Source organism: Gobio gobio (assembly GCF_949357685.1).
Source record: "Gobio gobio genome assembly, chromosome: 23".
Classification (NCBI taxonomy): Eukaryota; Metazoa; Chordata; class Actinopteri; order Cypriniformes; family Gobionidae; genus Gobio; species Gobio gobio.
Genome location: NC_137119.1, coordinates 33927232 through 33951920, shown reverse-complemented (window position 1 = coordinate 33951920; position 24689 = coordinate 33927232). Strand labels below are relative to the sequence as shown.

General features: G+C 37.9%; 1 protein-coding gene across 1 annotated transcript in view; it reads right to left on the bottom strand.

Annotated features, from left to right (window-relative positions):
* Positions 1-322: 322 nt before the first annotated feature.
* dpyda (dihydropyrimidine dehydrogenase a) overlaps positions 323-24689 on the bottom strand; it is a 307704-nt gene continuing 283337 nt past the window's right edge. Inside the window, exons 21-23 of the mRNA XM_079805615.1 lie at positions 3722-3868; positions 3462-3602; positions 323-1421 (exon numbers count right to left, since the gene is read on the bottom strand). Coding sequence (XP_079661741.1) covers positions 1251-1421; positions 3462-3602; positions 3722-3868 — 459 coding nt within the window. The 3' untranslated portion in view covers positions 323-1250. The remainder of the gene's footprint in view (positions 1422-3461; positions 3603-3721; positions 3869-24689) is intronic.

The following is a 24689-nucleotide window of genomic DNA, read 5'->3' as shown; positions in this document are numbered from 1 at the left end:
GCACACACATTTCTGCTGTCAAATCGATTAATCACATCAAACATAAAAAGTTTGTATGTCATTGAAGTAAAGTATGATCTGAGATATATTTTGCCCATAATTCTCATTACTTTAAAAGAAAAAGAAAAAAATTATATATAGTATAATTTGTAAATAATGGTAGTATTTGTATCACTGCTACTTTAAATATTAATTGTATAATTGAGTAACTGTTTTATAGTCATTTTTTTCACATTATTGTATTGAGAATTTTAGGCTTGACCGTCATTAAAAATAATGTTACAATGTAAAGGGCTAAATTTTTCTGTTTTCTTTTTATTTTGAGCTGCAATATGACCCAGTATTGACCCAGTGGACTGCTATCCTGACCGACCATCGGCGTGTTTGATCGCTTGTATGTGCGGTGCGGATGGGCCCTGTATTTGTTGAGATAGAGGTAGTCAGACTTGACCTTTTGGGTCCAAGATGAATAACAGCTAGTCTTCAACTCTAATGTCTGGAAATCGTCATAGATGACCTTTACTTAAATGTTCAGTATACTTCTAGGGTAGACCGGCTCTCTAAATGACCCTGTCCAGATGGCTAATGCAATCAAAATCAACCACATTTGTTATTAAGGGTTAAAGGGACATTAATGTCAATTAGAAATAAAAGTGGGTAACTAATACTTCGTGTTTGGTTTTAGAGCTTTGCTGGCTTTTTGGATACAATATAGCATGTATAACCTCAAACAAACCTTTTCTAATCATCATATGTTTAGGAAAACAGCGTCGAGCGTGATTCCGTGCCAAACCATCCACCATTCAATTAAAATCCATTCATTTCCTCATTCCCCATCACCACCTCTTGTATATGTGATTGCATTCTGTTGCGGATGTAGTGGACGATCCATCATTGTGGCTCTTGTTAAAGGATACAGCGTTCAGGCAGAGCACAGTCTTGCCACATCTGCATAAACAGCCATTATTCCCTCTGCTCAGATTCATTCCCATCAGCCCTCAGAGAAAGAGAGACAGGAACTTCACCTCGACAAATTGCCTTGCTATTGTTTCAAAATAACACCACGCATTACACCCCCTAAGATTATTTCTAGATAATTGGCTCCTGAAAATAAGGCAATTATTATTATTTTTTTAAATCTAATTATCCCGCCCCCCACAGACAACAAAGTTAATTCTTCACACTGCAATTACGAAGTAAATTCGATGCTGTGATGTAGACATTTTTATCTTTTCTGTCTCAGATTTCTCTCAGCACACGGGCTCCACGACTTGAGGGAGGCCTCGCTTTGGCACGTAAGGCGTTGTCCTGGCAACCATCTTGATGCAGTCGATGATGGGGCAGACGCTGAGGCAGAGAGTACAGCCGGTGCAGCTGTCCTGAATCGCGGGGAGATGAGTCTCGGGGTCAAACACAATGGCCTGCCAGACACAGAGACATTAGAATCATTATATCCTCACCAGGGGCGACAACCTGCTACGGCTGGACGTCACACAATACAAATGCAACAAAGACTGTGTGTGCTGTCCATACACTGAACGGCACAGATGTGTGAAACCTGTCGAGAACATGTCATGTGGGTCACATTTCCCAGAATCAAAGTAAGAAAATAATATTTGGCATTTCAGGGTTTTAGGGTTACATTCTCATTACTGTACTGGAAAAAACAAATAAACAATGAAATATTATTCAGATTGTATTTATGCATCATGGCAGTATTTTTTTTAGAATCTGCCTTTTAATGTATTACATTTATGCATATTGAAATATATAATAAAAATACAAAACATTTAATATAATATAATATAAAAAAATAAAATACAAAAATTATATATTATTTTAATTGAAAAGTATTTATACATATTGATAATATTTTAATATATCTGCTTTTTCATTTTTATCAGCTGGTTTAAAAATGATGATGATGATTAATAATAACAATAATAACAACAGCAAAAATAATAATACATGTAATTATTTTAATATTATTTTTATTGTAATACAGTCAAAAAATATAATTAATATAACAATATAAATAATATACAAAATTCTGAAGTATATACATAATGATCATATTTACAGTATCTGCTTTTTAATTTTAGCTGGTTTAAAAATTATGATGATGCTTAATAATAAAAAATAACAACAACAGCAACATTAACAATAATAAATGAAATTATTTTAATATTATTTGTACAATAAAACAGTACAAAAACAATAATATAATATAATATCATATAATATAATAATGTAATATAATATAATAGATTAAATTCGGAAGTATAATGATAATATTGATAGTATAAAAGCAGATTTTTTTAAAAGCTGGTTTAAAAATGATGATTAATAATAATAACAATATAATTATTTAATAATTTATTTCATGTGAAATACAGGTAAAAAAAAAAGTATTACAGTAATGAAAATGTAAAGCGAATTAAATAAATAAATAAAAAAAACCTTCAAATTAATGCTAATTAATGCATTAGAATAATGAGACTTTTGGAGGCAAACTTGTGTAGTTGTCATGAAATATGTGCAAAATGTAAAATGTTTCCTTTATGTAACATATAACTTTTTATACATTTTTGCTTGATATTGTAGTAAAATGTGGACACTATGGAGCAGAGGAAGGAACGGCCATCAATCTAAACTTTATACTAGACTGTTAAAACAATCAGTCAAATATTGTGTTTGTACGACAGGAAGATTAGACTTTATTTTGGCAGGTGAAATCGACTATGGGCACCTTTTCAAACATAACCGGATTGCAGCTAGTGCGTCAGACTGCTGTTTTGTATTGCTTGATGGGCCACCTATTTGATCGTGACACATTATGTTGACGAATGCTCCTCTATATTAGAAAACATTAATAATGTGTAATTCCTCTTAGAGATCCACTCACAGACAATGAGCGTCACTGTGAACAATTACTGCTTTGATAAAACCCGCACTCTACTTCATCAATACCCTTATGATAAATTGCAAGGGACATTTATTTAACAGGAGAGGGTGAGATGAATACTTTAATAAAACTGTCAGAGCCATCCCACTTGCCGTACTTCTGCAGGCTGAAGCACAAGGGGACATCAGCGTTTTCATCGCTAATATTCATTAGAGTCTCTAAAGGGAAATCACGTGCGCTAATGAGCCGCCTTTAGCCTGCCAGTAAGAGGCGCCACAGAAGCACTTGTTTTTTTTTTTTTTTTATGGCTTTTTTGACACTTTTTATGCACCTTTTTATGTCAAGGTAGACACTAGGGATGCCATAAATATTGGTATATTGATTTAAGTTTACCATCTGGCAGTGGTAGACAGTAACAAAGTATTTTTTACGTACTGTAAGTACATTTTTCAAGTATCTGTAATTTACTGGAGTATTTTGAGAAACAGCCAGAGGCTTGGAGCTATCGCTTGTAGTGTGTTTCTGTGTGGGTGGGCGGACGGAGGGAGGTGCGCACCTGGTATCCAGCGTCATTACAGGTCATGTAACACTTCCCGCAGTTAATGCACATCTCCGGATCGATCAGAGCTTGCACTTGCTCCTGAATGTTTAGCTCTTGGTAGGCACCAATGTGTTTCAGAGCTTTGGCTATCACATCCTGTGCACAAAAACACAAACATAAGGGAGCTTCAGACTAAAGGTCACAGGTCTTGAGGTTGGAAAACGTTTCTGAGCTTCAACGATACACAAGCAAGTGTATAATTTGAGCAAACCCACGTTGACTCTTGGCACTGGACCCTTGGGAGTGTAAACTCTCGCTCCTTCGGTGGAAACAGCGTCGTCGCTGTAGTCTTTCAGTTTCTTTTTGTGGTCCGCAATCGCATCTTTCTTTTCCTGCAGGTACAGGCCAAAACTGGGCAGACTCTATGGAGAACAAGAAACATGTCAATGAATTGTACCTGAATTTCAGCCATTTTTGTTATTGTTCACCAAAAAATAATATACACCGATCAGGCATAACATTATGACAGGTGAAGTGAATAACACTGATTATCTCTCCATCACAGCACTTGTTAGTGGATGGGAAATATTAGGCAGCAAGTGAACATTTTGTCCTCAAAGTTGATGTGTTAGAAGCAGGAAAAATGGGCAAGCGTGAGGATTTGAGCGAGTTTGACAAGGGCCAAATTGTGATGGCTCGACGACTGGGTCAGAGCATCTCCAAAACAGTAGCTCTTGTGGGGTGATCCCGGTCTGCAGTGGTCAGTATCTATCAAAAGTGGTCGAAGAAAGGAACTGTGGTGAACCGGCGACAGGGTCATGAGCGGCCAAGGCTCATCGATGCACGTGGGGAGCGAAGGCTGGCCAGTGTGGTCCGATCAAACAAATTGCTTTGGGCAATGTTCTGCTGGGAAACCTTGGGTCCTGCCATCCAAGTGGATGTTACTTTGACAAGTACCATCTACCTAAGAATTGTTGCAGACCATGTACACCCTTTCATGGAAACGGTATTCCCTGGTGGCTGTGGCCACTTTCAGCAGGATAATTCGCCCTGCCACAAAGCAAAAATGGTTCAGGAATGGTTTGAGGAGCACAACAACGAGTTTGAGTTAATGCTGGTTCTGATAGAAAGGTGTCAGAATACACAGTGCATCGCAGTTTGATGCGTATGGGGCTGCATAGTAAATATATATTTGCCTTGGCAACTAAAGTCCTAAAATTAATAGAAATATTAAAAAAATTAAAACTAAAAAACTAAATTAAATGAAAACTAATTAAAAATATTTATAAACACTAGAGAGAAAAATCTCTCTGAATTAATGCTGTAAACTATATGTGAACACACTCATTTGGTACATTCCTATAATATTAAAGGTTAAAATTGACAACAAAGCCCAAACTATTACATTAAACTGCTATTTATTTTTAGATATAGGCTAATAATTACACTCATATAAAAAATGCAATGTATGTATACAACTCAGTTGGACATAAGGTAATTTTCCACCAATAAGTGAAAATAATTGGTTTTATCGGGCAATACATCGGTGCATCCCCAATACTATAGACCTAATAGTAATGATTATTAAGTATTCATTTAGTATTGGGTTCTACCATCCAATCCACTAAAGGAATCATGTTCATCAGGTATAAAAAAATAACTAACTAGTGGGATACTTTTTGGCCCACGTTCTTATCTGGACATTTGTTACACAATATGCTCTCCAAAAACAGATCCCTGATATCATTTGGTGATTTAGTTGAGCTTTCTTTGAGGTAACCAATTATACTTTCTGTCAAACTCAATTACATTGAATTCTGAAGCATGCTCTTCCTTTCATGCGGTGCCATGTGTTCTCCTTTAAGTTGCTCTCACCAAGGAGACCGGTATTTACGCTTACTACTGATTACTGATTCACTGGGCTTCAGATGCCATGTGTGCCAAAGCATCAGCGCTGCATCCCTCATTAGACCATCAGAGAAGTACACACGCTCACAGGAGAGGAAAACAAAGGCATTAAAGACACACGCTGCTCCCTTTTGAGGAGTGGCTACTCTTTTTCATCTTTGAAAATTAATGAGATCCCTTCTGTCAACATACAGCGGTTTAGAGTCTAATCTGCTCCGGGCTTAACCGCTTTCATTCCACGCAGAGGTGAGACTTCAGGTTTGTGGCGTTTTGCACGAGGCAGTGTTTTAATGTCAAAAGAAAGAAAACTTATTGGCAAGCACGCACGATCGATATTACATTCACGGTCCCAGAAGCAGCTGTGCACGTTGTCAAAATCGTTTGTGCATAAAAAGTAAAATGAAAACTGATGTAGGTCATGCAGAATGATTTCTGAGAGATTATTGTCCTTGGTTTACCACTTTTGTATCTTTTGAAGGCCCTGTACTGTAAAATCATGCAATATATTTGCAAAAATATTCATTTGCCATTCAGGCTTAAGACATTACCGTGGCGGCGAACAGGGATTGCCGGCTCGCTCAAAATTGTGGGTGGAAGGATTCAGCCGGTGTGTGTCGATCTCAGCCACTTCACACTCTCTCAGTGAGCCTCTCATATAGAACCTGGGCGGCTTCATTTATTTAATTCTCCAAGCCAATTCTCACCGTGCTAAAAAAATAGGTCTTAGCAGCTTTCTGAAATATGGCAGTTGGATTTTGCTGGTCTTCCACTTCTACCCATAGGATTTCGACACTTTTGGCGGCTCTATGTCAGTGTATATACAGGGCTTAGCCTGGACCTCTATGGATGCATATAAAAACAAATCCTTTGATTAAATACTGTAAAATAAATGCTGAAATGGTACACTTGCAAGGCATAATTTTTATGAGGTATGAATCTTTAAATTTTACTGGAGATAAAACTAAACAGCTCCAACCAACGGTCTCAGACCTAAAAAAATATATAGTAAAAACAACTGATGACAATGTTTAAGGGTTTGTTCACCCAAAATTGAAAATCCTGTCCTTATTTGCTCACCCTCATGTTGTTCCAAACCTGTAAGACCTTCGTTCAACTTCAGAACACAAATTAAGATATTTTGGATGAAATCGGAGAGCTTTCCGAACCATTCATAGGCAGCAACGTCATTGCAACTTCCCCAGAAAGGTAGTAAAGACATCGTTAAAATAGACTCCAGTGGTTCAACCTTAATGTTATGAAGCGACGATAATACTTTTTGTGCACAAAAACAAACAAAAATAACAACTTTATTCATATTTGCTATTGACGTAGTAAATATAGTGCAGCGCTTTCGAGTTCCATGGCAGAGTGGCGGCTCACCATTGGCTAGCTCCTAGTCGTGGTGCTCACATGAACAGCATCGGCCAATAGTGAGTCGCGTTCTGCCGTGGAACCCGGAAGCGCTGCGCTGTATTTACTACGTCAACAGTGTAGGAGAATGACACAGACAAGAAGAAATTGTAGTATAAAGTCATTATTTTTGTTTGTTTTTTGCGCACAAAAAGTATTATCGTCGCTTTATAAAATTAAGGTTGAAGTCACATGGACTATTTTAACGATGCTTTACTACCTTTCTGGGCCTTGTAATGACGTTGCTGCCTATGGACGTTTCAGAAAGCGCTCTGATTTCATCAAAAATATCTTCATTTGTGTTCCGAAGATGAGCAAAGGTCTTATGGGTTAGGAACAGCAGGGTGAGTAATAAATGACAGAATTTTCATTTTTGGGTAAACTTACCCTTTAATATGGTCTTGGTGGAATAGATATGCTACGCTGCTGCCGTTATTGGTGCTGCAGAGCAAGTGCGGGACTTGCTACTGCTAATACACACACAACACACCGTTGTGAACAAGTAAGACATGCTGATGCTGAACAATATAGCATAAGCATACACGAATTACCCGTAGCAGATCTATACAGGTGAAGCTGGGGAAGGTGGAGGGTTTCTGAAAGCGTATTGCAACTGATACAGCAAATGCTGACTAAGTAATTGAAAGTTGTGCAGCGAGCTCATTGGCTACTGATAGAGCAGGAACCAATCAGCTGTGCCCTATAGAGAATGCAGGAGGGAATATCCATACATTTGGGGCTTTACTACAATTTCAATTTGAGTTTTAAAATGGTTTTTATAGTGTTACGTCCGAGGACATGCTTATTATTGCGGTGTGTTATGCATTTGTGTATATGTGTTGTATTTGGATGTTTTGTTCTCTGCCCTCTTTCTCTCTTTCAACATAAGACAGGTACTCTGACATTGGATGATGAAGGGGAGGAGAAGAGATATAAGCAGTAGTGAATCTGTGGAGGAGAGAGAGAGTCTTCCTTTCGCCGGGATTAATATTTCCTCCTGTTCTCCCATGACACATTTGTTGATTTTATATTGAGTTGAGTTGTTTCTGAGTAAGTGAGCTCAGGAACTTGTTGTAAGGGTTCTTTCACAGAAAGAAAACTGAAATTGTGTAATAAGTTTGAATGCCTTTATATCTTATGTTAAGTACGTTTGATAAGTGTCTTTATTTCTTTTGATTAGGGAAATGTGGGGGGCGGGTGCCATTTTTGTAGACAGGGAGAGTGGGAAGACTTATGTAACTATATTTTTCAGATTATTATCCCCTATTTTCATTATTATTCTCTTTGACATTGTTATTTCTGTTATCTTTATTGAGCTTTCTTATCATTCTTCATCTTTTCAAATTAAAAGATATCATTTGAATCAGTGGTTGTGTTGATTCTGGGACAGGAGGGTGGATTATCCTGGTTCTCTCTCCAAGGTTTTCTTTGCGTAATTTATTTTTACTTTTTTTTGCTGTACTTTTTTACTGGCTCCCCAAGACAGGTAGTTATGTAATAATAGAGATTATGTTCTTACACAAAGCAATTTACAGCTGATTAAATATTTTAAAACCGAACATTTATGAACGTCAATGAAACACTTATATACACTTACTATAGATGTTTCAATTAATGTTTACTATCAAAATGAACTTGTCCAGGACTGGAAATCACAATTTCCTGACATTCCCAAAGCTTCAATAACTGTGGGAACCCTGTAATCGCTAAAACGATCTTCCATTCCATACTTAAACCACATCCACCATCTTTAAGACTACCTTGGACCAGCTAATAAATATAAAAGACAAGGTTGGACCAGCAATAAACCATGAAAAGCAGCTACTAAGCTGTTTTTAGATGGATTTTCCCATAGGGGAGATATAATTGAAATATGGACTTACATAATCTGTATATATTGGACAGACATCATATACTCTAATCACCATAGTTGAACATATCACAGTACATGTAACATGATCCATAAAGAGAAAAGCCAAACTAACTGATTGAGTGTCATGGTTTTGATATACAATTATAGAAGAGAAATATCGATTTGCTCAATCAAAATTAGTAGGGCATCTCAAACCCCTCCTGAGCTCCAATCCAGCACAATAGTATAAAAGAATCCATGCAACTGCGAAATTAACACCTTCAATGCTCGACAACCCTCCTGGTTCTTTCTTTTTCCCACAATCTGATGTTTGCTCCACCAAACCACTGCATCAAGGGAAAGGTTGGGCCTGCATGCCTGTTGTGTTCTTAAGTGGAGAAATACGGTTTGCTGTGATTTCCCTAGATTATCATAATCAAGGCCGTTTGGAATGAAAGGATTCCACACGCTGCTGCCCCTGGATATTACGAGCAGTTTGTTTCCGGCCTGCTGAGGACAGGTCGTGATGCTGCTCCACACGGCTGTTTGAGAATAGCAGGTGAGCGGGACTAACAGATGTAATGAAGGGACATGACACTCCAGCTGTGTGAACACACACCAACCTGAGCATTCAAACTCATTTAACTTCACACCCTACACAGAACAAAACTCAAGAGAAAGACTACAGGGAACTTCAAAAGTATCGTTCAAAAGTTTGGGTTCAGTATTAAAGAAGTCTCTTATGCTCACCATGGCTGTATTTATTTGATCAAAAAACTGTGAAATTTATTTTTTAATTTAAAACAACTAGTTTCTAATTTAATATATTTTAAAATGTAATTTATTCCTGTGATAAAAAAGCAGAATTTTCAGCATCATCACTCGTCTTCAGTGTCACATGATCCTGCTCAAAAAACATTTCTTTTTAATTTTAACCCTTAAACCGGCCCGACTGGAAAATTATCAGCAAAAAAATCATTTCATGTCACTTCTTATTTCATCTGGACTTCAATATCATGAATACATGGATGAACTTTATTTTTTATGAATATCCAGCTCACGTGGGGAAGACATTGCACGTATGTTCATTTAACCACGGAGTCATTTGTAAACAAGAGACTGGATTAGCAGACAGGATGAGATTACATGAATGAATGATGCAACACACTAATGTGAGTAAAACATGTTTTTTATATGTGATAGTCATCGATCGAGCGGGCCAAGTAACGTTAATAAAAAAATAACATTCCAATCAATCGCGGGTGGATGAGAGATGAATCATTGTGTTTGCTTCATTAAGAGATTTTGCGAGCCCTTGATGTAGTTTTAATTTTATGAGTTGTAACTCCCAGTTCACGTTTCCTGTTTGGGGTATAAAAAAAGGATCATTCACAGTATTGACAATGAATGAGGTTTCAAGGTAAACTGGGCTCCCTGTACAGGTCATTGTATTATTGCGAATTCCAGGGTGACGAGTGAGGGGTCGGTTGTGGGTGGTGGGAGGGCCGGTAGAAATCTCGTTCCAGGACCGGGGCCCTTAAGACCAATTTATACTTCTGCGTCGAGTGTACGCCGTAGTGTACGCCGTAGGCTACGCGCGTAGCCGACGCCGTCGTGAGCATTTTTTACTTCTGCGCTGTTGTCTGCGTCAATGTGCAATTACACATGCAGACGCTAGTAGGCAGTGTCCTCGGGCATGTTGGTGTAATCAAGAGAACAGCCGAAGAAGAAGCAGCTTGTTGTGTAGAATCTGTACATTCATGTCGGAATATCAGCAGCAGTGAGAGAGCGGCTTTTCTTGCAGCTTGAGTTGTTGTATCTAATACAATTTAAGCATCTCTAGTTGATTAGTAAAGTTAAATAAGGGGATCTGGCGCTGGAATGTGTTTGTGAAATCATGCGGAGCTCGTGGCCGCTGTTTTCAGCAGCGGTGGCTCGAGCAATCGATTGCTGTTGCGGAGACTTCATTCACGAAATGTACCCTAATGTGTCCCTGTTCTTGATATACAATTACTGATTAACATCTTTGGTTTTAATGAGAACATAAATAAACTATACTCAGCGGATCTATGTATTTATTTACTACCATAAAGAATCGCTGGACTGCAAAATATTGTGTTATAGCAGACGTAAGAAACTATCATCCAATTTCTGGACACACACACACACACACTCCTATCGCAGATTTTTTATTTATTTATTGACCTGAGGGAAGGGTTCTGGCAGACCAATCACAGCGCTTGCGGTCCGCGTAGAATTGACGCGTTGTTACATTTTTGGAGAGGTGCGCGTCAGGGTACGGCGTATCAAACGCGTCTATGCGTAGGGTACGCCGTACCCTCTGCGTGCACTCGACGCAGAAGTATAAATTGGCCTTTAGGGAAGACTCTTATAGGCCCTCCAGGCCTCTGGGCCCACTGTACACATTCCCCCTTCTCAATCTATGTAGTTTGAGTTAAACAATTTTTTTGCAAATGTAAATATTCACATGTAAAACTGATATTATTATTTTATTGACTACATCTTTGCATTTTTAACTACTTGCAGATAAAAACATTTTTAAATTTTTTTTTCTTGCAACTCTGCAGGAAGGCAGCCCTCCAGGAGCAGGGTTGGATACCCATGTTCTACCATAAAATGAGTAGGGCTGGTCCGAATACCCTTTTTTGAGCTTCGAAGCTTTGGTGGGAGGGAAGGAGCTGAACATATCCTTCTCTCTAATAAAGGCTGGAATCTGGAGAAGCGGCACGCCTCATGCGGGCAGGGCCTTTATGCTCCGCGAACGGGCAATGAACTAGATACAAAACACACAGGTCTGTTACGTCCCAGTTTTGATATATTATAGTAGCTAGTAAAAATAATTCTGTTTAGTTATAGAACAGACTAACTAGAGCCCTGCATTTCTGCCCATGGGGCCGGGCTTCACGGCAATTTTCACGTCATACCTCAAACGCAGGCTTTTTCCTTCATTTTTATATTTTAGACATTCATTAATTAAAAGAAACAATGAGGTGTGCTGCGCTGGTGGAAACATCATGAGACCATGACACCACGACTGTCAATAAGGCAAGCCAACACGCAAACTGCCAAACGTCTTAGATGCCCCAAAACACAATCTTCTTCATTAAAACGAATGAGACTAAATGCTCTTACAGTGCTTAGGTCACTTGTTCTGATATTGCGGTCTTTGATCATGAAATGAGCTGATGAATATAATACAGCTTATATCTGTTGCTTTTGTTGACGTGAACTCCGTTAAATGTGCATAGGCTAGAGCAAGAATTGAGGATCGGATTTATATTAATTTTGCGGAGAGGTGTAAGGTAAGACAACCTGCCTGTTTTTTATTTATTTATTTTTTAACACGTTTACTCCAAAAAAAAAAAAAAAAAAGGTTCTATGGCACTAAAAGTGGTTCAAAAAAGTGATAGTATAGACTAAACGTTTAACCCAACATTGTGATGCTTGAAGTGTTTTATATCTATGGATTTTATAATAAGCAAGACAAGTCAAGTGTTGATTTAAGAGGATAAATGGATCAAACATGTGTTGTTAACTCACTGTCCGCTTGGTCGTTACTTTAAAAAAAAAAAAACACTTTAATTTAACAATCAAAAAAATGCTTTAAACATTTTTCTAAATTAACTTAATAAAGAAACGAAACGAAATATAACTACTTTGACATTAAAAACAAAACTTAAAGCTACACTGTGTGATATTTTCCCCCATCTAGAGGTGAAAAGGTATATGGCCATCCAGTGAATATTAGTTTCTGTTCCTCTCAATTCCGATTTCGTTTTAACTCCTACGGTGGCCGATGTAAATGGTAAATGGTAAATGGACTGCATTTATATAGCGCTTTTAACAGACCTACGGCCATCCAAAGCGCTTTACATTTTTGCCTCACATTCACCCATTCACACACCGACGGCGGTGTCAGCCATGCAAGGCGCCATCCAGCTCGTCGGGAGCAGCTGGGGTTAGGTGTCTTGCTCATGGACACCTCGACACTTGGTCAGGTGGAACCGGGGATCGAACCACCAACCTTCCGGTTTGTAGACAACCTACATGAACCACTGAGCCACTAATCTTGGATGTAGTCCAAGATTAACATGGCTTCCAGTTCGACCTCGTCCACATTCGGCACGGTGCCATCGAGTGTTAAAACGCGAAGGCGAAGCTTGAATTTAGGGGTATGTCCCTCTTTGGCTAATGTACTTTCAAGATGGAGGGGCAACATGGCGACCGGCATTCGAACCCCTCACCCGTATGTATTTTCAATGGCATATTATAAACTTACGAGAATACTTTATTACTTGAAAGAAGTAAATATACATTAATGAGCACATCTATTTTTGAAAGAACTAAGTGTTTTTAGCTAAGAATAAACAAAAAAAGTTACACAGTGTAGCTTTAACTATTTTAATGGCAGCAAACTGTGTGTAATGTAGGAATGTAGGAATGTTGACAAAAAAAAGGTTCTATATGGCACTAAAATAAAAAAATAAATACAATTAAAAATTAAAAAATACATAAAAAAAACACGTCACTTCACTTTGTTTCGTTTGCGCCGTTGCGAGCAGCATCAGCCTGCCTCAGCTTGTCAAAAATCCCTTTTTACTGTGGTGGTGGAGGTGATAGTAGGCTAAATGTTTAAACTAACATTGTGATGCTTGTAGTGTTTTATATCTATGGATTTTATTCTAAGTAAGACAAGTCCAGTGTTGATTTGAGATGCTAAATTGATCAAACATGCGGTTAACTCACTGTCAGCTGCTGGCCGCTTGGTCGTTACTTTAAAAAACAAAAACTTTAATTTAACAAACAAAAAAATGCTTTAAACATTTTTCTAAATTAACTTAATAAAGAAATGAAATATAACTACTTTGACATTAAAAACAAAACTGAACTATTTTAATGGCTGCAACGATGTGTAGGCCTAATAGGGAGGATAAAAAGGGCCTCTGCGTCTAGGGCCAGGGCCGGGCTATAGGGCCTAGATCTGAGGCCCGTGCAGGGCTCTAAGACTAACTACAATAAAAAAACTAAACGTGCCACTTGAGCCAAACTAACGGGCGTCTCCGCACATCAGCAGCAGCAGTCAGATCATATTCTTAACAAGAGCGGGGGGCTAAATTACAAGATGATCGCGGAATATTTGGTTTCAAAGCGATGTAAAAGCGCCTATTTAAGGGAGTTTGTCATTGTACTGTTTTGTTGCTATGTTTTTCATTAAGAATAATAGCTAATGAACCCACAATTCAATCAACCCGCCCCTGAATTGGTAAACCAAAAGTAAACGGCGCACGGCTGCATGCGTTCAGCCGCTCAGTGCACAAGCACAGCAATGAGGGAAACGGTGAGGGAAATTTTTTTCACCGTCACATCCCTAACATGTAAAAAGGATAATACATTTTGATTCTATTATTCTATTTTCCACAATGTCAAACGAACGCAGTTTAACCCAAAATGCAAGCTCAGACATGGCTTCTGCTATATAAGCTTGTACAGTTGTGCGCTCTGCTGCACTCTAAAAAAAAAAAAGGTTCTATATTGCACCAAAAATGGTTCTTGGCTCGTAATCATAGGGGAACCTTTTTTAGTGCTATATAGCACCAATTTTTGTGCTTCAGTGGTTCTTCAGCGGTTCTTCAGAGGTTCTTCAGCGGTTCTTCAGAGGTTCTTCACCGGTTCTTTGACTAAGGTGCTATATAGCACCTCTGAAGAACCGCTGAAGAACCACTGAAGCACCAAAATTGGTGCTATATAGCACTAAAAAAGGTTCCCCTATGATTACAAGCCTTTTTTTTTAGAGTGTGCAGGGAACACTAAGAAGAAGCAAATATATTTATTAAGTATAACGAGGCTATTAAAAATGGCTTGGCTATAAGATCATTAAAAAAAAAAAAAAACATTTTATAGTGTAAACATATGCAAGCGCGAATGAGAGCCGTTTTTCGAGCGGGATGCCAGGTGTTCACGGAAAAAACAACAACAACGAATATTCGAATCACAAATTTGAAAATCGAATACCAACCCATCGAATGAATATTCGAATATTCTGGTCCAGCCCTAAAAAGGAGTGTGTGAAACTCTGCAGGAAAATATCTATTTATAATGCAAAGCTATAATCAATGTATAGAGCTATATATTATCTTCTTTTGCTTTCTGAAGAATGACATGGGGATGAATAAATGACAACAGAATGTTCATTTTTACATGAACTGTCCTTGTAGCGCTTGAAGCCGAACCTGGGAAACATGCAATAATCGAATTACAGATCAAACTCCAATCAGATCTGAAGATTTTCCACACTAGAGTTCATGCGAAGCCAACAGATGACATTTCTTGGCAAGCGAGTTAGGCAGTGCATTTGAATACCGTTTTTCGTCACATATACAAAATAAAACATTCATTTAATGTCGGAGTCGGTGTCAGAGAGATTGTTGATCAAACGATGTTAATCTTTCGCTCTTCTGATTTCTTCAGGTACAGCGAGCGGGTGTCAAGCAACAAGTCTGAAGGTGAAAAACTTCAGACAGGCAATGACAAGGCTACCCACATGAAAGAGCGACGCGGCTTCAAAGCAAAGCCAGACATCGTTTCTCAGTCGAGCGCTTCCAACTATTAAGTCTTATTGCTCTTTCAACTGCTCATTGTGCCATTAAGAAAAGATATCAACTCATGAGTCAAAAATAAAAGCCATAAAGAATGCTATAAACAACCCTGAAGCATAATAATCGTGTGATTTATCCACACTCATCCACTGCAGCAGGCTATAATTAAATATGAAAACCTAAATTTATCTCAAGAGCGTTCAACCCTCATTAATTTGAACCCAGGACAGCACAAAGTCTTTTTACAACCACAATGTTTTTCCGTCATCTCCTTCCTACTTCTTCATGACACTGCGAGAGGCTTCGGGTGAACCAGCGTAAACCGCAGCGAGAGAGGGAAGGCCCTGGGAGACAGGGAAAAGTTAAGAGCCCGGCCCTAGGTGCGACTCGAAGGGGGGAAGACATTCTCTTAAGCTCATTAAGGGGAAGCTTTCGTCTCGAAACTCCCAGCATGCTGTGCATCATCCTCGCTTATTTGTGTTGTAATAATTTAGTGGCCCGCTCCTGAAAAGTCATCGAGCTGTGTCTGGTTTAATGAAAAGTATCGGGTGGCATCCAGCACCCCACGTGCTGGTCCTGTGTCTTCGGCTATCACACAGACTCTCCTAATTGGATGCAGTTTTTTTATATAGTACACACATTTTCTCACTTCTACCATCCTCTCAAATTTGTAAACTACACATAGTACACATCAGCTGAGCAAAGATTCATTTATGTGATAGACGGGCTGCTTCGTTCAACTTATTGTTTACACAGAACACAATATTACAAAGAGGAGATAATCACTGAAACAATACTGCCATCTCTTACGTTGCTATAAATAACTACAATTTAAAGGTGAATTATGTGATTTTTTTTAAATGTAAAAAGTAGGGATGCACAATATATCGGGCACCATATCGGTATCGGGTGATGGCAGTTTTTAATGTTAACGTTATCGGTCTGATAAGAAAATTTGGCCGATATATTAAAGTCGATAAATAATGGATTATTTCAGCTGAGACACGTCAGATGCGCACTGTTCGCCATGATGGTTTTAAATGGCTTGAAATATGATTGAAATTATTTAAAAAAGGAAAATATGGTTAAGTGCAACATGTGCAGTGCAAGTCTGTCATATAAGCTACATACATTTATAATTGTGTGCTTGGGACATGGCATTTAACAGTGAGACTTTGTTTTTGTAATCAGGCTCTCAAACATTATATACATTTTTTTAGATTTATCTGCCAATATATCGGTTATCGGCTTTCAAATATAAAGAGTTATCGGTTATCGGTATCAGCCAAAATGTTCATATCAGTGCATCCCTACAAAATAAGTGTTGTTATTGTTAACTAAAAGTAAAAAATAAATAGAAATAAATTTGGTAATAGAAATAAAGCTTTAATAAAATAAAAATGTAAAAACTGAAATAAGTTGAAGTAGTAAAATGACTAAAACTAGAAATAAATTAAAGAATGTTATAGAATATATTCAGAAATATTTAATTTACTCTACAGAAAAGATTTACAAATATTTCAGAAATATTCAATTTACTCTACAGAAGAGATTTAAAAATATTTCAGAAATATTTAATTTACTCTACAGAAAAGATTTACAAATATTTCAGAAATATTCAATTTACTCTACAGAAGAGATTTAAAAATATTTCAGAAATATTTAATTTACTCTACAGAAAAGATTTTAAAATATTTTAGAAATATTTAATTTACACTACAGAAAAGATTTTAAAATATTTCAGAAATATTTAATTTACTCTACAGAAAAGATTTTAAAATATTTCAGAAATATTTAATTTACACTACAGAAAAGATTTTAAAATATTTCAGAAATATTTAATTTACTCTACAGAAAAGATTTTAAAATATTTCAGAAATATTTAATTTACATTACAGAAAAGATTTTAAAATATTTCAGAAATATTTCATTTACTCTACAGAAAAGATTTTAAAATATTTCAGAAATATTTAATTTACTCTACAGAAAAGATTTTAAAATATTTCAGAAATAGTTGATTCCGAAAGATATTCAGAAATATTTAATTTACTTTACAGAAAAGATTTTAAAATATTTCAGAAATAATTAATTCCGAAAGATATTCAGAAATATTTAATTTATTCTACAGAAAATATTTTGAAATATTTCAGAAATATTTAATTTACTCTACAGAAAATATTTTAAAATATTTCAGAAATATTTAATTTACTCTACAGAAAATATTTTAAAATATTTCAGAAATATTTAATTCCGAAAGATATTCAGAAATATTTAATTTACTATATACTATACTATATATTTACTTATATAAAAAACCCCAAAAACTAATACAAATGGCAAAAGCACTATTACTTAAAATAAAATTAAAACTGAAATTATAAAAATAAAGTATATATAATAGTAGATAAATAATACTTAAATAGCACTGGTTGAAATGCAACACCAGCAGCACTGCCACAACCAATGACATGAGTTTAGGGCAGGAAATCTGTTTGCCCAAACAATGGATGATGAGAGTAACTTTGCTGATTTTCAATCCGCTTTGTATTGTTACAATGTCGGCAGCAGGGTTTGAAATGTACTTTTTTACTCACCGGCCAATTTGGCTACAACATTTTTAAGTTACCGACCATTCAGAACTTAGACTAGCCAAAGAGAAAAAGAAAAAAGAGAAATAATCCAGATTAACTACGTCAAAGATTCTACTCATCTCGCTTCCTCTTTCATCCTCATCTTTTTCACAAAAATGTATTTTAGGTGGACAGATCAATACAGTACAAAGAACATCAAACACTATGCAGAACAAAACAAACCTGTGGTCTCAGGATAAGTAAGGGTCTGATAAAATTATAGGATGTTGGAAAATAACAATGTCTTTTGTTAACCAAATGCTCAACTGTCCTCAGAGCTCTTATCCTCAGGGTCCTCTATATAAGTAAGGAAGAGCTTTTTTTCAAGTATCGCCACATTTCTTTTTTTTTTTTAAATCTTCGCTATTGCTTCAATGCAAATTAACAAGCGTGCCGTTATTTGTTGCGTAGTAACGTGTATGTTCAGTAAACCAGATATGCGCAGATTCTGCGCAATAAGATGTATTTAATATATCATAATGACTCTCAAGTTGAGTATTTGCGCTAAATCTGCACATTTTTGGCTTACACAAACTTCCCCAGCAAAGTGAGTAAACAATTGGCAGGTGTGCATTTCAAACCCTGGTCGGTAGTACAGTGGTGGCCAAAATTATTAGAACACCTGACAGATCTGAAAACATTGACCTTTTTTGCTTCCAAAAAATGATTTAATTTCATAATGTTCATGAAACATGCAGATGGTTGCTCAGACTATCAAATATCAGATGAAGTGAGACTTTAATATTTGGTATGTCCTCCTTTTGCAGCAATTACAGCAGCATATCTCTCTGGCATAGTGTCAATATATTTCCTCTGAGAACTTCACTAATGTTATCCCATGCCTTCTGCAACTGAAGCCAAAGGCTTTCCTTTGAATGTACAATAGATCTGCCCCAAATATTCTCGATGGGGTTGAGGTCCGGACTTGAGGGGGCCAGTCCATAATTTTCAATGTCCCAGCAGATTTCTTCCGTCGCAGGTAGTTCCGGCAATAGTTAGAAGAATGTTTCGGGGTCATTGTCCTCTTGGAAAATAAATCCAGGCCCAATAAGACGACTCCTAGATGCCAAGTGTTCTAATCATTTTGGCCACCACTGTATATGTACATGAACAATGCTTACTCATTCTCTGTTACCCGGACAGAAAAAGAATCATGTTTATTCGTCAGCAAAAGTTCACCGGATGACCCAAAACGCATGGACGGAAACCCAGTGCATTATGGGTGTTGAAGTTTTCCTACCTATATGGCAAAATGGAAGACAAACAGCCTTTTTTGGTGAAGTACCCCTTTAAATTTTGTGGTGCTAGTGGTTCAGAAGTTACACAATACACACTCAACTAAAAAACTAATATGAACTATTATTTTATTTAAAATCATAACTCAGAGCAAACATTTAATGCCCTTTTTACTATATCTGGATTTTTTGCAGATGTATATAACGTTGATGTATATGTGATGGCCATACATTTATTCAATTGTAATTTCATGTCAAACCCTTGCTTCAAGCCCATCACACTTTCGCAGCACTACGGCTTCCCGGAACGACGCTAGCAGCGTGTTATGCATTGCGATTGGCCATTGTCTCGTGGGTCAGATATGAGAGAGGGCTAATGAAAGACCCCATTGAGCAGTCGGACAATCGTTCGGCAATAACAGTACATCTTCACTCTGGCCAGGCAAACAGGACAGCGGCCGGCTGAGTCTCTTCATATCTAATGCGCACTAAAGCAGTGCTCTAAACTGTTCTCCACAGGCCCGTTCACATCCCTGCGCACAAATGACCCCATATGTCACCTAAAATAAACATGATTCCGATTGAACGGCTGGATGGGACAAGATGGGATGCTTTTGGGGGGAAAGGCTTTTAAAGATAAAGTGTGTGTGATTTCTATGGCCATATCACCAAACAGAATTGAAGAAACAACTAATGTGTTCAAACAAGTAATCTGTTTGTCGTTGGCTAGGTCAAACAGGCAGTCCTGCCCTAAACTCGTGCCACTGGTTGAGCTAATATTGCTGGGTTGAGTTGGTTGGGATGTTCAAACATTTTTATCTTTTTCAAGGAAATCAAGCTATAAATGGGATACTTATAGTCGTCTCAGCATATTAAGCCTGGATACAAGCCAGTGAAGGCCTCCAGACTGATATTAGCTGTCAGCCCGCTTTTAGACAGCACCTCCTTTGATTGACAGCTCACCTGTGGCAAGTTTGATGAGACCGAGGACAGTGAGCAGCCGAGCACCAGCCCGGACACGGTTTATATAAAGCTTGAAAGACAGAGCGAGAGCAAAGGAGGAAGGAAGACAGAGAAAAACAGTGCCAAACTGAAGACAGAAGAGATAAGAAAGGGTGATGGAGGACAGCGAGGGGTATGAGAAAATTTGTTAGCCACAAAGAATAAAAAAAGGCAGCTTGATCACTCCACAACGTGAAGGAAAGAAGAGCACAGAAGTCGCTGTGGTTGATAAAACGAAGCCTAAGGGAGCGTTCAGCAAAAGACAAGTTTGTTTTTTTCTTCTCGCCGAGGCAGCAAGCGCCGTTCTCTCGGGGGATGAGCGGTTGGGTTTCCGCTGCCATTTCTAAAACGCTGCGCTTGGGCAGTGCAACACTGAAACTGCTGCCTGTTTGTGTGTCTGCTGGACATCTGATCCACTTTCTCTCAGCTAGGCCGGACCGTGGGGGTATTAACACTTGTAAACAGCGGTCTGGCTGCCTGTGCAGCTCAGTGTTGCCTGGCAGGGCTATAATGGTAATGAAGCCTTCAGCAAGGTTGTCTTGCCTCCCACTGTCAGGGGCGACACAACGCCCTGGTTAGGAGAGAAAGTGGAACAGATGGAGCTTGTGTGTGTGTGTGTCACAGAGCCACTGCTTATTCAGTGTTACCATCCTATTATAAGATAAATACCTGTTTGTTTTAAACCAGATGCTTCCAAGTATGTTTTTCAAACCTTTTTTTCCCCACTTTATTTATTGTTATATTGGTGTACGAACACATCTTGGATACAGTGACTGAATTGGTCCGGATACACTACATGTAATGGTCCTAGCTACATGTTAGCTAGCAGTCAATTAACTGTGAACCTATTCAAATAATGCAAACCAAATATGAACTTTTCTGGAAAAATCTAAGCTATTATAATAATAATAATTATTATTATTATTATTATGTGATGATAATCACAGCAGCTCTGGAGATACATGTAGATTCTCCATTAAAAATGTACATATATTAAAAAAATACCAAATTAATTGATAATATGATTTGAACACTTTAGGAAATAGTGGGGAAAAGTGTTAAATAAAAATAAATATTTCAAAAATAGTACATATCCTTTAAAACCAGAATGATGGTAAGATGAATAACCTTCAGAGAATATGAATAGTTAAACTCTCTGATCTTTTTATATTTGTTTTGAACAGGGTCGAATGATTGAATGAACAATGGATGGATTTTGTGCCTCTAATGCTTTAAAGGTCCCGTTTTTCCTGTTTTTTTGAAGCTTTGATTGTGTTTACAGTGTGCAATATAACATGTGTTCATGTTTTTGCGTGTAAAAAAACACAGTATTTTTCACACAATTTACTTATTTGTATACCGCTGTTTTCAATGTCCTAAAAACGGCTTGAGGATTTCCCTGTTCTATGAAGTTCCTCCTTCAGAAATACGTAACGAGTTCTGATTGTGCCAGCGGTTCCCGTGTTGTGATTCGACAGCAGCTTAGGGCACATTGCCCGGAATGGTCACGCCTCTCACCATAACGGGGAGATGCATGTGCTCAAAGTACAGCGTCCCTGAAGGCCAAACAAAGGTGATTTGACTCCGGAATGAAAATAACAGCGTCTCGACCGGTCTCAACGACATGGCGACAAACACACTCTACGAACGCAACACTTCCTCTTCTCCACGTGGGAGAGCAACACGACCACGCCCCATTTTTCACATATTCTTGTGGGCGGAGGTTAGTTGACAAACTGTTCTACTGACGTCATTAAAGCAGGATGTACAGGGATGTAGTCCAAACCGGCCGTTCGCTGTAGGCTTTGAAAGGGAACTTCTGTTAAATAAAATATCTCGCTTGGCATTAAACTTTGAGCTTTATAATTTTACAGGTATTATTTATGCTCTAACAGCAACATTACACACTAACTAAAGTTTGAAAAATGGGATCACGAAGAACAGGACCTTTAAAAATCATTTTCAAGCACTAGCTAATATTATCACATCTATCAATGCAGATCTTTTTTCCATTTTTGAATTAAATTACATTTTGAATTAATTTAATAAAAACAATAAATTATAATACACAACCGTTCAAAAGATTTTTGAAGTCTCTTGAAGTCTGGCTGCATTTATTTGATACACCAAAAGCAGTAATATTGTGAAATATTATTATAATTTAAAATAACTGTTTTCTATATGAAAATATTTTAAAATGTAATTTATTATAGTGTTACATGATCCTTCAGAAATCATTCTAATATGCAGATTTGCTGCTCAAGAAACATTTCTTATCAATGTTGAAAACTGTTGTGCTGTTGAATTTTTGTGGAAATGGTGATATTTTTTCCAGGATTCTTTAATGAACAGAAAGATCAAAAGAACAGAATTTATTTGAATAACATTTTGGGCCCTATCATACACCCACCACAATGTGCCACTAGGTGCGACGCAAGTGTTTTTTGCTAGTTTCAGCCAGACACAGTTATCATTTTCACGTCCAGTGCGACGTTGTCTAAATAGCAAATGCTCTCGCGCCCATCTGTTCGCCCATGGGCGTGCTGGTCTGAAAATGAGGTGTGTTCAGGCGCATTGTTGGAGCGTTGCTATTTTGAGGCAACTGAAATCGACTAGGCCATTGACCAACAGAAACCTGGTCTAAAGTCAATAGCGCAGTATTTTTTGTGTTATTTAAAGGGCGCGTTAGTAATATGTGCCTATAGGCGGATCCACAACACGCGTACTCTCTGCTTATTACACACACAGGGACGCAGCAGCACACAAACATTTTTAAATATTAAAAATAAAAGGATTCCTCTCTAGAGAAGTGTTCAGTCTTTCCGCTCACAAATTCCGGCATGTAAATAGCGACTCTGCCATGATGCAAGCACAACTGGCTTTTAAAGGGAATGGGAGATGAGACTCTGATTGGTTTATTGCATGTTATACCCAAAACACCCATTCCTTATTAAGAGACTAGGTACAACCCTTTTGGACCATGTGCCTGGCGCGCCATTTTTTTCGTCGTTAAGAATGCATATCGTACAACAAAATCCTACTGACCCCAAACTTTTGAATGATAGTGTAAATCAGACATTTCTGATAAAGCACCCAATTCTGATGTTACGATCCTCTGTATCTGTTTTGTGTGTGTTGTTTTTTCTTTGTATATGTGTGCAGGGATTGGCTGTTGTTGGAGGAGCACGATTGGCGGATGCGCCACTTTAAAAGGGCAGCGCTAATCGAAGAGGCCGAGCTCATTCTGGCGTTGGCCTTGTGGTGTGAAGAGCTCTGGATGCCTCCTCCCGTCGACAGATCCCAAAACCTTCAGTTGATCATGTCCGCTTGTTTAGGATGATTTAATTAGGTTAATTCTTATGGTTTAGGAGCGTAGGGGTGTCCTGCCATTTATTTGACTTTGTTTGTGATTTGTTTCTTTGTCATTTAGTTTTATTTATTATTTATGTTTTATTTATAAGTCTATTTTGTTTATTATGTTGGCCTTGGGGCACCCTGAAGCCATAGCTCCTTAATTTAATTACTTTTTCCACCTTAATAAATGATAATTTTTGTGGAATTTAAAATTGTGTCTTTGGTGATCTCTGGGGCTGGTTTCCATTTTACCAACTAGAAAAGTTCACGTCAACCCCGTCTTTACGGAACGGGTCGTAACACTGAAGATAAAAAAAAATGACATGTTCTTAATGAAACAAATCTTTGACTTAAAGCAATGATGTCATAATGCATTTGATTGGTCTTTATCACATCTCCCCTTGCAAGCACTGGTTATTTCCCTCAAGAAATGCAAATCTATTTTTCTGACAGAGAAGCAGCTTGCCAGAGCTGTACAATAGCAGACGCGAAGTACAATGCTCACATGGTCTAATGTTCATTGATTTTTCTTCTTCTCTCTCGGTTTACAAAAGACCGCCTGTCAAGCGTACATCCCTGTGACCCGTGCGGTGAGTGACTTTTCCTTCTTTTGAGCAGGAACCTTGAATGCGGTTCTACGCTGCCTGGGGACACATGGACCGCTGTGATGTTTCTACACGACACGCCACAGCTTCCCTCGGCTTTCCCAGCGCCTCAGTTATTGTTGCCACAATTCCGGCACTAATGTCCTGTCGACATGGAAATGACTTGCACTTATCAGCCTGCTTCTCTTTCGCTTTATTCCTCCATTCCCCGACGCTCATTTGGCATTAGCATTTAAACTATTGCGCTGAGCCGCCTTGCAGTCAGAAGCTGAGAAGTCACAGCTAGCGTGTTAGAAAACACTAGGCGGGCTTCAAAGCTTTTCCCTCGGCTGGTGTATTAGCAGAAAGGCTGTGATCTGATAAAGGCCTTTAATTCGCTGCTTTGAAAGGAGTTTACTGAAGTTTTGCTCATTTACATGCCGCCTAATATTCCTTGTTCACAAATAATGAGGGAGATTACTGAGGGCTGAACGTACACGTGAAGTAGGCCTACAAACCATTAACCGCGTGAAAAGCTGCCTTTGTCCAATCTCATTTTCTGATTCTATATTATATTGTTGCTGCTATGTAAATGCCATGTGCGAGGAATAAAAGTTGTGATATAAAATAAACCAATTATTTTCTCCTGGA